Genomic DNA, 14,572 nt, shown 5'->3' with positions numbered 1-14,572 from the left:
CAAATTTTTCAGAACTTCTTATCCGATTACTATCATATTCATTCCCATAAAATGTCATATTCTTTTAAACTGGTAAAGCATAGTTCCCTTTCGTTTCAATTAAATTTGCTTATATATTACATACATAAATGACCTTTTAATCAACGTAAATGTATATTTCAAATTCATCGGGTCTGATATACATGATATTCAATACATGTCAACAATCATGGCCGAGGCCTTTCCAGCATGTGTTGATCCAAAGGCAGAGAAATGTGAAATTCCGTCTTCTAGCTCTGATCTGAAGCCAGAGCAAGCCAAGAAACCAACATGTATTTTAGTGCTTGGAATGGCAGGTTCAGGCAAAACAACATTTGTTCAGGTACTGTTATATCTCTGCATATTCTAGCCTATTTTAGATAATCAGCAGGTCCAGCACCATCTCTATATTTAAAGCTGTATGACCCGATGTTCATGTATTATTTTTGTACATAATTACTTTAAAGTAGATTAATTACTTTATAAATTTATTAACTTTCCCTTAATTACATGCTTGAAAACATCTGCATGTAAAAGAAAACAGTGCGAATATTTATTTAGAAAGTAAATGTAGTGGCTACATATATAAATCATCCCATAATAGACGTCTCTAAATAAACCCACGCGCGTCAGGGGAATCCCAACATGATGTATTAACTCATACGCAACTGTCTAGTTTTAAGGCTGAAAGAGCGTAAAACAACGAATTACTAAGAGATATTTGATATTTTTATTTCTATTAAACTTATGGTACGGCACTCTTATAACAAAGTACACAGCTTTACACAGATAAAACCAGCGATGATCTGAAAGTTTGAACTGGTCACGTGACTGTCACTTGAAATGGCAGAGTGACGCAGTTATTTGTAAACATCGATTTAAAATCAAATTATTTGGGTTAAAACAGGTGAAATAATTTATGATATGTCGTACAGTCTCATAACTACGTACGTGCGATGATTTAATAACGTTTTTACGAGATGGAAAAAAATATTGTAATTCGGACCATACAGCTTTAACTATATAGCTTTAATATGTTTTACGGAGTGACCGTGTTTAAGGGCGAAGCAAACAAATTTTGGCATTAGTATCTATATCCAAAACAGAACAAAAACAACCCGAAGTTAGCACGAGGATGGAGCTGTATCAAAGCATCCTAATTTTGGATATTTGATCCGCCTATATATTGAACGCGGGAAATATAACGCAATTGATGTAAACAGTACATTGTGACGTCATATTCAGCGTCGTTATTCAGCAAATTTACAAACATAGCGTTTGAACCACAACAACAAACATGGCGTTAATGGTGGAGTGATTATATATGATTAAGAAAATAAGAGTTACATGCTTTTACGAATTTTATGTAACATCTCAGAACGACGTGAACTAGGGTAGACGAGATTCAAAATGGAGAAATACATGTCCACGCGATAGTATTCGAATCGACGCCATTGGTACCAAAATTTTCAAGTTCCATAGGTATGGTTTAATTTTTCATTGTTTTCCTATATTTTCCTTTTAAACATGTATATATGTGTTACCTATAGGGAGAGCTCCACATTACTCCAGGCCTGGTAGCAACATCGTCAGTGTAAACAAATCAACATCAGGAACCATTAAACTAATATATATATCAGACTATCAGTATATTATCTACAGTGTGCTAAACTAACTTTAAAGTCCTATAGATTTTCGGTCCATAGCCATTTTGTTTCCTATAGACCACAACAAATTCCTGTAGACCGAAATTTATCATGCAATATTCATTGTTATCTAAAAATAAATAACAGACACAAATTCGGTTTGGTAATTTGTTCATAGTTTAATTATATTCTTTTTCAATTTCATGCATGTCAAGCTTTTCAATTCGAATTTCGTTCTCTTTTTAATTTTGTTCCAGCTCAGTTTCACTGCCTGATTCTTCATGGAAGTCACATTTACTACGTTTCATTTTCTCATGATTTTCTGCAACTTTAGCCTTGCTGAAACTTGTTGTACTGACTGCTCGCTGTTTGATTCAAATGCGTGCACTCCCTTTCACATATTTTTAAAACCGTTCAAAAAGGACATTCCGAATTTGCATGAAAAAGGCATACATTGAAGTAAATATCAAATTGACACACACAATTGAAAATGGAATAATCTGATTTGAATGATTTGTAATTACACATTGTGGAACATTTTATTACAGCTAAGGGGTGAACAGAAACATCAGCATACTACATATAAACTGGTCCCACTTCTCATATATATGTTTAATAAGCGATGGGGAACCAGTTTTTTTACTCAGAATTCCTATAGACAAGTCGGTCTATAGCTATTTTGATTATTATAGACCGACTCGATTTTCTATAGACATTTTCTATTGGTCCATGGTTAATTTCGCACACTGGATTATCTATCTATTTTTCATTATATTCGATCGGAAAGGAAGGCAAATTCAAACTTATTCTGATAGTTTTGTTTATTAAATATTTACCGCACAGCAGTTGACTTTTAGTATGCCACTAGAGAGTGTGACAGGAAGGATAACTCTGGGTGGAACATCAAGATATATTGCAACAGTGTTCAAATTTGACTGAAAATGGGTATAGATTTCAGGTCTATGCCAAAACAATAGGACATAGACCTCATCAAATTGCCATAGACCATAACATTGAATAAAAATAACACAAATTTAAAACATCGTTTACTTCTAATGTACTTAGAAAGCACAAAATGGAACATTGATCCGGTTTCTCCAAGCATGCTGCAATTTTTACACCACAATTCAACAAAACTTTGTCATACTTTTTTCATCTATTTGTTATTTTTTTCTACTTAAACCTAGAACATGGGCATAGAGAAATTGGTCCATCTCAATTACAAATGACATAGACCAATGCCATTTGACGTAGATTTGGTCTGTTGTAAACTTCGAACACTGTTGAAAACGAAAACAAAAAGTACTGTGGATTAAAAGTTACTGTGAACTTTCCTGTTGTCTTAGAAATTTCAGTTATATTTAATTCGGTTTTAAAGTTAACCATGGGATATTTTGACACTACCAGTTGCACTACCTTGACATAAAATAAACCAGACTGGACCAAGCTTTTACTGGTTTGAGTTGGTGGGATGTGCCTTAGAGTCATGCCCTGTTATGCCACATGTTAACACACAAAGTCAGGTAGCGGGTTGTTACTCTCAAAAAGGTTTCAGAACAATGTTATTTAGAAATGTTCTTCTATTTTTACAGAGAATCACAGCTCACCTTCATGCTAAAAAGACGCCACCGTATGTCATTAACTTAGACCCAGCTGTTCATGAAGTCCCATACCCAGCAAATATTGGTAAGAAATTGTATTGTTACTCTGTCATAAAATGTTAATTTCAAATGCATTTAGCATATATTGCACAGATGGAACACATATATACAGCATTGAACTCTCAGTCTTGGCACAATTTTGATTCTTTCTGCACTTCTTAAAAACAGTGCAGGTGGATCAATGTTCTTTTCATGCCCCTGCCACAAAGTGGTCGGGGCATATAGTTTTACCCTTATCTTTCCTTCCGCGACACCCAGTTTTGTTCCTGAGAAAATTCTTCAAATGTTGATGTAAGTTATGTGACAATTCGTTATTGATAAAGGTGTTAGTTATTCGTTTGAATTTTCCCTTGTGTTTGTCAAAGTCATGGAATTCGCCACTGTGACATGTTCCTATGGTTTGTGTAGAGAGCATGTGAAAAGATCAAACATCTGCTTGAATTAGATTGTTTAATTTTGGAATTATCAAAGTTCGCGGGTAAACAAAAATTTTGCTGTTTTGTGTGGATGTCATTTCATGGGTAACTTCAATCTTAAACCTTGAATACATTCATGCAAACTGATTAATTGACACTCAAGAGAAAACTGTACAGAAAACACACACAATTAAAGGCTTTTTTTGTCATGTTTGGGGTGTAATTTTATTGTAATGAATTATTGTGACTACACAATTATAATGGGACATTACTTGTATTTACATTGTATATATACATGTATATATGTTATAATGCATATATGTTTTTTCTGACATAAACAACTCTGTTATTGTCTATAATTCATAAAATTGATTGTGACAAATAAATAATGTTCTCCAATTAAGATACTTAATGTAACCAGGATAAAAAAGATTTCTGGCTACGGACATGGAACTCAAATCAGTGTTTGTAGGGATGTAAATTTGTGGGTAAGGGTGACCCATGAAAGAAATCCATGAACATTGATCCTCCGTAAAGATTGGTGATTTCACTGTATTTCAAATTTGTAATGTATCTTATGTTTTGTTTTAGATATAAGAGACACAGTGAATTACAAAGAAGTTATGAAGCAGTATCCTTTCATAAATGTGTAGATTTCATATTTCTGTTGTATTACATTTTGTACATTTTAGATCACCTGAGCCAAAGGCTGAGGTGAGCTTTTCTGAACGATATTGTCTATTGTCATCATTGTTCACGTTTTACAATTTCATCTTCTTCAGAACCATTGGGCCAATTTCAATCACCCTTTTTGCAGATTATCCTTGGGTAAAGAGGATTCATGCTTGTTCAAATGAAGGGTCACCTCCTCTTCCAAGGAGAGATTATCAAGAAAAGTATTTTTTTAAAAATAAAAAAATGGATGGGATTGTTAAAAAAATTCTTTTCAAGAAACACTGGACCAGAAAACATGAAACTTATGTGAAAGCTGTCTGACATAAATAGTGAAAATATAGGTTTGTCCAAATCATGCCCCCTCCCAGAGGAGGATGGGGCTTCACTAGAGAATTAAAGTTTTACCTGGGGATATATAGGAAAAATCTTCACAAGAACAGCATGGCCATGATTAATTAATCATATTAATCACTAGTATTAAACTGATGATAGTAACGATCGTTACTTATTATATCTATTTGTATTGTTTATTTGCGAATGATATGTAGGCAAGAAATATCATACACTAGCAACAATTATGATCAGGTGTTATTTTATCTTTTATACGGCTCATATGAACAGAAAATTCGTCGTTGAAAAAACAGCGAGGATGATAGTAACAAAAGTTTTATGTTACTATCATCATTCATTTCCGTTACTATCATCCTCGCTGTTTTTTCAACGACGAATTTTCTGTTCATATGAGCCGTATAAAAGATAAAATAACACCTGATCGTAATTGTTGCTAGTGTATGATATTTCTTGCCTACATATCATTCGCAAATAAACAATACAAATAGATATAATAAGTAAACGTGGTCTTTCCGGAATTTCCTTCCACCATCTTTGGATGATAGTAACGATCATTACTATCATCAATTTAATACCAGTGATTAATATTGCAAACATTCTCAGGTAGTGCAAATTCAAGTTGGTACAAAGCATGGCTGTGGGAGCGGGAGGGGGGTAGGATGGGGGCCACAATAGCGGAACAAAGGTTTATATGGGAGCTAGTATATCTGGGAAAATTTTTTTTGAAACAAGTTAGTTTGAATCATATAAACCAGAGATGATTGGGAGTTGGGGAGGGTTAAGTGGATCAAAGCTTTATGTAAGAATATACACTGTATGGGAAAAAATCTTTAAAAATTTCATTTTCAACAGCAGAAGGGTCATGATTAGTCATGCAAGTATCGTCAGGTAGTGCACAAATCAAAGCCCCAGAAGTGGGTTGGGGCTACAATATGGGTTCAAAGTTTACATGGGTGTGTATGAGGGAAAATATTAAGAACCACTGGCCATGATTAGTCATGTTACTGTACAAGTATTCCAATGTAGTGCAGATTCATATTTGATTATGTCATGGCCACTGAGGCTAGGATGGGACTAAAATAGGGCTTCAAAGTCAAAGTTTTATATTAGAATATGTAAGTATTTGAAAAATTATTTTCAAGAATAACAGGACCAAATTAAATCATATTAATGTGCAAACACTCTCAAGTTGCACAGATTTAATCTTGTTTCTTATAATCATGGACCCTGGGGTTATGGTGTGGCTAAAATTGGGGATCAAACTTGACATAATACAAGTACAGAGTATGTAGGGGTAAAAATATCTTTTAGAAAGTCTTCTCCTGTAAGGCCATGTCAGTCATATTGAGACATGAAGGAATCCACCATGTTGTGTCCAGTTTAGTTCAGAGGGGACATAATATGGGGTCAAAAGTTTTCTTGGGAATAAATGGGAAAGAAAATGTTTTACAAATCGTCTTCTGAAGAACAGCAGAACCAAAGTGACTCAGGTGAGCATTGTGGCCCATGCGCTTCTTGTTTTGTATTTTTTTAATCCAACATATCTTTACATTTACTGTACAAATAGCAACATAGACCTTAACAATTGAAAGGTATTCATTAGGTCCTAATGGCGGGATTGTTACTTCTCTCAATCTGTTTGCGACAAGATTTGACCAGGTATCAAATTAATGGCTGTGTATGTATGAACTAGTTCTACTGGGAATTTTTAAGCATTCATGAATGATTAGGAAATGGCAAAATGAGATGTGCCAAACACTAGAAACTATTTAACTGTGTTCAAAATTAACTTGTAAATTGAAAAAATCTGCTTTAAACTATATTTAACCTAGTAAACAAAAACATGGCACAAGCCTTATGTTTACATAACAAAGAATTGTGAGCTCTGTATCTCTCATGTACCTCGACAACTGACATTCAAATTTTTGCCAACAATCAGAAATACCTTAGTTGAGCATTTTAAACATTGAAAATGGAAAAATAAATTTGAAAATTTTCAGCTCAAATTGTGCTCATGAAAAGAACAACCAATGTCTGCAACGTATAAAATTTATGTTTGTCAATAAAGATTATGTCATAGATATTATAATGTACTATGTCATTGTAGGTCATGCAGTTCATTGAACAGAAAACTGGACAGACTGAGTAAATAAGATATATACACATATATATATAAAATTCAGGTTAAATGTTCATATACACCAAATAATCCCAGGGTTTTTTTCAATATGAATCCAGTTGGGTTTTTTTTTTTATACAAGTAATAATGTATCGAGTTGTAATTTTAAGCATGAATTTGTTCATGAATTATTTTGAAGACTTTAGAACTTGGATTTTGTAGATATGTGATTCTGGACACACCAGGACAAATAGAAGTTTTCACATGGTCAGCATCAGGAACAATAATCTCAGAAACTCTGGTAAAATTATCTCCCTTGTCACAATACATAGACATAATGAAATAAAACATTCTTTGTTGATGTGTTAAACCCTTTTTGAGAATTTTTCACTCACAAAGAGATGTCACCAATTGTAGGTAAAGTGCCATGAATTTTGACCAATACATGGTGCTTAAGGCCATTGCAGGCCCCCCCCCCCCACCCCCCCCCCCCCCCCCCCCCCAATATTTTACAATTTGATTTGGTGTTTTTGAGGCATTTAGAATTTCGTCGTTTCAGGCATCAACATTTCCAACTATTGTTGTGTACGTGATGGACACGTCCCGCAGTATAAACCCTGTCACTTTTATGTCCAATATGTTGTATGCCTGCAGTATCATGTACAAAGCCAAGCTTCCTTTTATCGTGGCTATGAATAAGGTAAATTATAATGCATTGGAACTATATGATATTGTATACATTCTTGCAATTAAATAGTGCATATTGTTGAGGGTAACATTGAAAATTTTCAACCTGAGAAAACCACTGTCAAGCTAGGCATACCAGAGGTTGCCAGTAGTTTCAAGGAGTGAAAATTTTCAATGTTACCCTAAACTATATGCACTATTTGTTTTATTATACTGAATAACATATCTATATTAGATCACCGTTTCGTTGATGTACCAAAATATGAAATCAAGTCTTGAGAATCTGTATTTCATTAATTTGTAAACATATTGTACATGTATTGAAAATCTTGTTTGTGATAAACATATTTTTAACAAGTCAGAATGTGATATTGTATTTGCTTGTTGTAAGTTAGAGAGCGGTTTAATGTTATTTGTTTTTGTTCCCATATATCAGGTTGACATTGTGAATAACAAATTTGCAGTGGAGTGGATGACAGACTTTGAAGTTTTCCAGGAAGCATTAGAACATGAGACCTCTTATGTTTCAAACTTAACCAGATCAATGAGTCTCGTCCTAGACGAGTTCTACGCAGGACTCAAGGTACAAACTTAACCAGATCAATTAGTCTCGTCCTAGACGAGTTTTACACAGGACTCAAGGTACAAACTTAACCAGATCAACGAGTCTTGTCCTAGATGAGTTCTATGCAGAACTCAAGGTACAGCTTAACCAGATCTATGAGTGTCATCCTAGATGAGTTCTACGCAGGACTTGAGGTACAAACTTAACCAGATCAATGAGTCTCGTCCTAGACGAGTTCTATGCAGAACTCAAGGTACAAACTTAACCAGGTCATCGAGTCTCGTCTTAGACGAGTTCTACGCAGGACTCAAGGTATGAAGGCAAATTTTTAACTGTTGGAAGAAGTTTGCAGTATTTATATCAATTTTTGGGTTTTTTTTACTGATGATATCGGTGATCAATCAATGATTAGTTACAACACATCAAATAACACCAAATATATGATATCCATTGATACTACAAGAAAGGGTTGTTTTTTTTCAAGGGTGGGGTTATAAAACACTAAATTTGTTCAGACTTTTAGAGTCTTAGCTTCACTGGCATGGGTTTCTCTTGAAAAGATATTTTTCCTCAGTGCCCATTTATTTCTATGTCAGACTGAGTTTGGTTTTTTTTCCCACCACAGAATGTTGGAGTCTCAGCCATGACAGGAGAAGGTATCCCACAATTCTTTAAACTCGTACAGGAGGGTGTTGCAGAGTATGAAAAGTGAGCAGTAGTTTTATATATTAAATGAAACTGGTTCTTTACTTACAGTACATGTACACATACATACTTTAATATTTTTATCTTTTGTATGCGTATTTTTATGCCTGTGTAATCTGAGGTTTTTTTTTGGGGGGGGGGGGGGGGGGGGGGGGGTGGGGGGGGGGGGAGGTCATATAGTTTATGGTTTGTTGTTTGTTTGTCTGCAAAGACTTTAACCCTGGCCATAACTTTTGAATGAATGGTGACAAGGCTTTCATATTTTACATGTGCATTTCATGTAACAAGACCTTTCTTTTGGTACATAATTTTTGACCATGTGACCTTTACTGTGAGTTTGACCTTCTTTTGAGAAACTTTAACCTTGGCCATAAATTTGAATTGTTGGTGATTGGGCTTTATATTTAAAATCTGTATTCCTTTTCACAAAGCCTTTCTTTTCATACCAAAACTTTTGACCTTATGACCTTGGAGTTTGTCCATCATGACCTTGGAGTTTGGGCATGAGTGTTTCACAAACACGTCTTGTTACATTTGATATATTTTATTACAGAGATTATCGTGTTGAATATGAAAAACGAAAAGCAGAGAAAGAAGAAAAGGAGAGGAACAGACAGAAAGACCAGATGTCAAAGTTACAGAAAGATGTGAATTCTGAAGGTCAAGATGATATGGAAGGTAAACAAGCCAAAATATTGATCAGTTAAGATATGCATGCTGATATTGCACACTTTCACCTTAGATGCCAATATTGATGAATTCTCATCTATTTTGAAGTATTTTTAGTGAAAAGGGATATAATTTAACAACTAAATACTTTAGCTATATGATAAAAGGGTTACTTGTGCATTTTTACAGCCAACTCGTGCCAATATTCACCAATATAAGTTCAATAACCCTATAATATCTTATCTTCTAATATAAAGTATCAAAATGGAGAAGCATAGATACATTAATAAGATAAAGATATAAAAGAGTTCTAAATGATCAAACGTGTATGATAGTTAAACCAATATATCTATCTTCTAATACAAAGTATACAAATTGAGAAGTACAAGAAGCACACAGGTAGCAATGATTTCTTAAGCTTAAAAAAAATGTGCATACTCAGGTGAGTATGTTAAAGCCCATGGGCCTCTTGTAATAAAACATAGACTCATGGACAACTAACTATGATTTTCTCCTCTCAAATAAAAAATAGACACTGTACTGGTAGTTCATTCTCATATAACAAAAATCTAGTTTTCAATGAATGAGGATGTCAGAAAGCGCAACATTTTTTAAAATTTCACACCGGATTTTTTTCTCACACAGTGGATAAGAGATTGAGAGGGATGGTGATTACTCCTGGTCAGGAAGAGAGTGACAGCGAGGAAGAATTCAGGAATGCACCGGAGGAAGGTATGTAAGGTCAAGGTCACTTCCTGAGGTCAATGTCATAGATACAATTTGGGATATACTTTCAGATACTTTGTATGTTTTATTTTTGAAGTTGAATTTTTTTTCTATTTTTTATTTGCAGACGAAGAGGAACAAAGAGAATATGAATCCTTCAAAAGATTTATTGAGCAACAGAAGGAGAGACAACAACAGAAATATGAGGCCAGTCAGGGGGACAAAACATGATTATAAAACTTACCAGTGAAGTAGCAGTTATTTTGTCATACATGTAAGAAATCCCTGTCTTGTGCAGAAGAAGTTCATTGGGAGAGAAGCTGTGATGAACATTTTATCGTAGCTCAACCAATAAATGTACTGAACATCAGAATAAAATCTTATTTTGTTACAATGTAAAATGTTGTTTTTTAAACAGAACTTGGAATGCAATATTTAGTGTAATATTCAGTATATTTTATATTCCTATATGATTTTCTTTAGAATTTAAAGATAAATATCCGAAAACAATCATAGGACTATAGATGCAGCATGATATGTATTCACAAATTTGGCAGCCATAGCTGATACATCACTTTGAGTGATGAGTATGGGCTGTTAGACATGATAATCTATTAATTTCAGGTTTAACACACATTTTGATTTAGCAGGTATTTTTAAGATATTTTTTTACTTTTTCAAGAATGAGCCCAGTTGGCTTTTTGTACATTTCATATACCTCAAAAAGTACAGTGTATATCTGTTTTAATTTTGAAAATGATCAAAGATTCTTTTTTGTCTAAAGAATATTAAAACTGCAACTAAAATCCTTCTCAAGGGAATTGAAGATTCAAAGCCATGTAAAGAATTCAACAGTTGTCTGATTCAGTATTGTTGGTGCCTGATCTCAAATTACACAAATCTGACTAACGTATTAGTTGTAACATGCTTGAAAAACGTGTATTTTAAAATTAAGAACAAACATAATAAAGTATTCGTCATGTTACTCGATAATCATGCACCTGTTTGCGCGTGCATGTATGTGTAAAGCACTAAGTCTTAAATAAACATATCAACTCTCCTAAGTGAAAAAATATAATGTAAAGCACAGAGAAATTCACTATTATATGGATACCCACTTTTACTCCTACCCGGGGTTGAACATCGCAACCTAGTACTTTATGATATGATATGATTTATTAGATAATTTCTTCCAAATTATTAGGGCCCTCTTGGGCATACAGCACACATGATTGTTAATAATACACATGACAAATTTCATATATGTATAATGTTTATAATACATGTAATAAAAAGGAAAGAGAGAAAAAAAAAAAAAAACCAGAATATGCACTGTAATAGTATGAGCTCAAACAATGTTCATTACATGAGACATTTTGAACATGATAATACTTAATGTATTAAATGTAAGTACCACCGCGTATCCTAATGCAAAACAGTCAGAAATACACACAGAAAATAACTATAACTATATTTATTTCCAATCAAGGGGCAGCATGAAAATACATACAAATAATGTACATATACATATACAAGTAAAGAAAGAAGTGATTACATAACACATAGTTATATACAAATACAGTGTCATATATTGTTCAAAATAAATTTTCCAGTTATATTTAGAATGGATGGCTCTTCAGAACATAGTATATTGAGTTTGGTAAAAATTTTAACTGTTTTTTCTATAGCACCACAAAAAGATTTTCTTTCATCAGCAAACTTTTCACATTTAATCAAAAAATGGATCTCATCACCCAATAAACCGGAGTTGCATTTGTTACATATTCGTTCATTCCTAGTAATACCAGAATATCTACCAACTTCAATCATTAATTTATGAGCTGATATCCGTAACTTACAAATAGATTGCCTAATATCAAAATTTTTAATGTACATGTACATATAACAACACTAAATGTAATAATAGTAAAGGTAGTATAAGTACATATAGATTCATAACTCCACTGTAATGCAAAAGATACCACGGGACGGTGCATTGGTACTATTAAGTCAACATAAGAGTGCATATATGTGCAAACATGTACTTTATGAAAATAATGTATTAAAGATCTATGTCGAATGACTATCCCATTTTCATTCTCAATGAGTTTTCATTCTCAATGAGCGTGTAAAAGCATGGCAAAAATGAATTCCATTGTTATCAAAAGCAAGTTTCAAGACTTGCCTAAATGGTTGAGCGGTCTAGCGCGCTTGTCGCACACTGCTAAGAGATATGGTTCCGCAGGTCGTGAGTTCAACCCTGGGCAGAGGCAGCAGTGGGATCCATATTTCTGTGCTTAAAATATTTCAATAACTTGAATACACTATGTAACTGAGCAGTTCAGAAGAATACCTCTAGACAGGGCTGTGCTCAACATTTCTGTATGTTGTGCATTGTCTCAAGCATCTGCAAAATGCTAGCTAGGCTGCTGTCAGATTCACAAACACTGAATATAGGCTATGTCCTACCATAGGCGTAGCTTGGGTTCGAATATTACCGAGGCAGGGGGTATGGGGGCGCAGCCCCCCAGAAACTATCGACATTTTAACAACGTAAAAGGTGGGTTTTTTTTACCGAGGCAGTTGCCTCGGTTGCCTCAATGGAAGCTACCCACTGCCTACGTGTTGATCAAGTCGAGTAGGCCTCTTAGTTAAACTTTTACAAACTACCAGTATTCTACAGGTAAATGGATTGGGGTGATTCATGTGGTAGGATCTTGTCTTTCCAACTTGGGTCTTCTTATTTTCTTTGCTAAGCCAAGGTTCTACCTCGGCTTTGTTTCAAATACTTTTTTTGAATAAATTCGACCTAACAATCGGTAATATAATGAAAAAAGTGAAGATAACGATACCGTAAATGGTATTAAATCAATATAAGTATACATTTTTTTGATATATACACAAGTCTTTAATGCTTTGAATACTTAATATATCTAAAAAAATATTTATGATTTAAGTATTACACGTTTATAGATTCTAAAAATTGTACAATTTTTTATCTTGTAAATTTATACACAATATTCAACAGATTTTTAAAACAACTATTCAGAAATAGGCGAAAAAAAATCATTTTTAAAGGGAGCTAACTTATTTTTACGTTCGCCAAATATCAATCTCAATAGCAATGACTACAAGGAGAAGGTATACGGATAAGGAAAAAAAAAAAAAAAAAAAAAACAAGAAGAAGGCTGTATGTTTTTCTCTCAAAAAAATCTGCAGAGCATGACAACATTGAACATCCTACAGTTGGCATAAACATGTACTTGTGTACACAGCGTGATTTGTAAGAGTTATCTTTTCCTTAGACTTTTAGTACAAGTATCAGTGGGATGGGCACGCAGTGGAGAATATTTTATCGAGGTCAATAGTCTATACATTATTCGAGTAAATCCAATTCAGTATATTACTATCATGGAACAAGGGGGATATGATAATGACTAAACTATCTCTCAGAATCTTATATATATAATATTTTACCAGGGGCGGATCCAGGAATTGTGGTTACGGGGGGCGCTACTTTATAAGGCAGTGGGTGCAAGTCGAAGCCCTGATGGGGGTCCAGGGGGCCGAAGCCCCCGGAAGCTCCTGGATTTTACAGATTTTATGGGGTTTTAAATATTTCTCCTATTAAGTCATTTGTACTATTTTCTATCATTTTAATAAGGTGAAATTAATAAAAATGACCCAGATTTTAAGAGGTTTTTGGAAAAAATTAAGTTCTCCCAATAAAGTAATTCAAGAAATCAAAGAATTTTGTCATTTATTTCTCCAGGAATGGAAGAAATTATTGCTTCTTTTATCGTTTAGGACATTTTCCGAAACAAGATACCGCGATTTACCTTAAATTTGAAAATTTTAGGGGGGGGGGGGGGGGCGCCGGCTGCGCCCCCTCTAAATCCCCCATGCACTGTTCACATTAAAAAAATTCACCCCCACCCCGTACCACAGTGTTCAACACCCACCCATTTTCCGACGGAAGGGTTTACCGCGCTTCATGAGGTATGCAGGCGTAAAGCGTCACAGTTCATATACCCTCAAGTATACTTTAAAAACAACAACAAAAATAATTTTAAAAAACAAGCAAAAAACCAGAAATTGTTTTGCTAATTAGCATATATGATAGCAAAATACGGTGCTATATGACAGAATTAATTATTCACTTCTACCAAAAACGGCATAACTTCATAAAGAGTCATTAACAAAAAGCACTGAGCAGTAAACCCATATAGGCCTACCTCACATCAAAGTACAAATCCACGGTACATGCAAGTCGATATGATTTCAAACATTTCCATCCACAACGTCAAGAAAGTGAATAAAATTATATTTGTGAA

General features: G+C 34.1%; 1 protein-coding gene across 1 annotated transcript; it reads left to right on the top strand.

Moving 5' to 3' along the window:
• Window positions 1–196: 196 nt before the first annotated feature.
• LOC130050147 (GPN-loop GTPase 1-like) lies at window positions 197–10,639 on the top strand. The gene is made up of 12 exons (XM_056149256.1): window positions 197–361; window positions 3,257–3,350; window positions 4,333–4,372; window positions 6,360–6,426; window positions 6,875–6,912; window positions 7,109–7,187; window positions 7,446–7,586; window positions 8,010–8,156; window positions 8,764–8,846; window positions 9,397–9,521; window positions 10,158–10,244; window positions 10,366–10,639. The coding sequence occupies exons 1-12, from the start codon at window positions 197–199 to the stop codon at window positions 10,467–10,469; spliced, it is 1,170 nt and encodes a 389-aa protein (XP_056005231.1). The 3' UTR covers window positions 10,470–10,639.
• Window positions 10,640–14,572: the final 3,933 nt, after the last annotated feature.

The sequence above is a fragment of the Ostrea edulis genome, chromosome 9, assembly GCF_947568905.1.
Source record: "Ostrea edulis chromosome 9, xbOstEdul1.1, whole genome shotgun sequence".
NCBI classification, from domain to species: domain Eukaryota; kingdom Metazoa; phylum Mollusca; class Bivalvia; order Ostreida; family Ostreidae; genus Ostrea; species Ostrea edulis.
The sequence above is the reverse complement of the archived record's forward strand: the minus strand, read 5'-3'. Positions and strand labels throughout refer to the sequence as shown.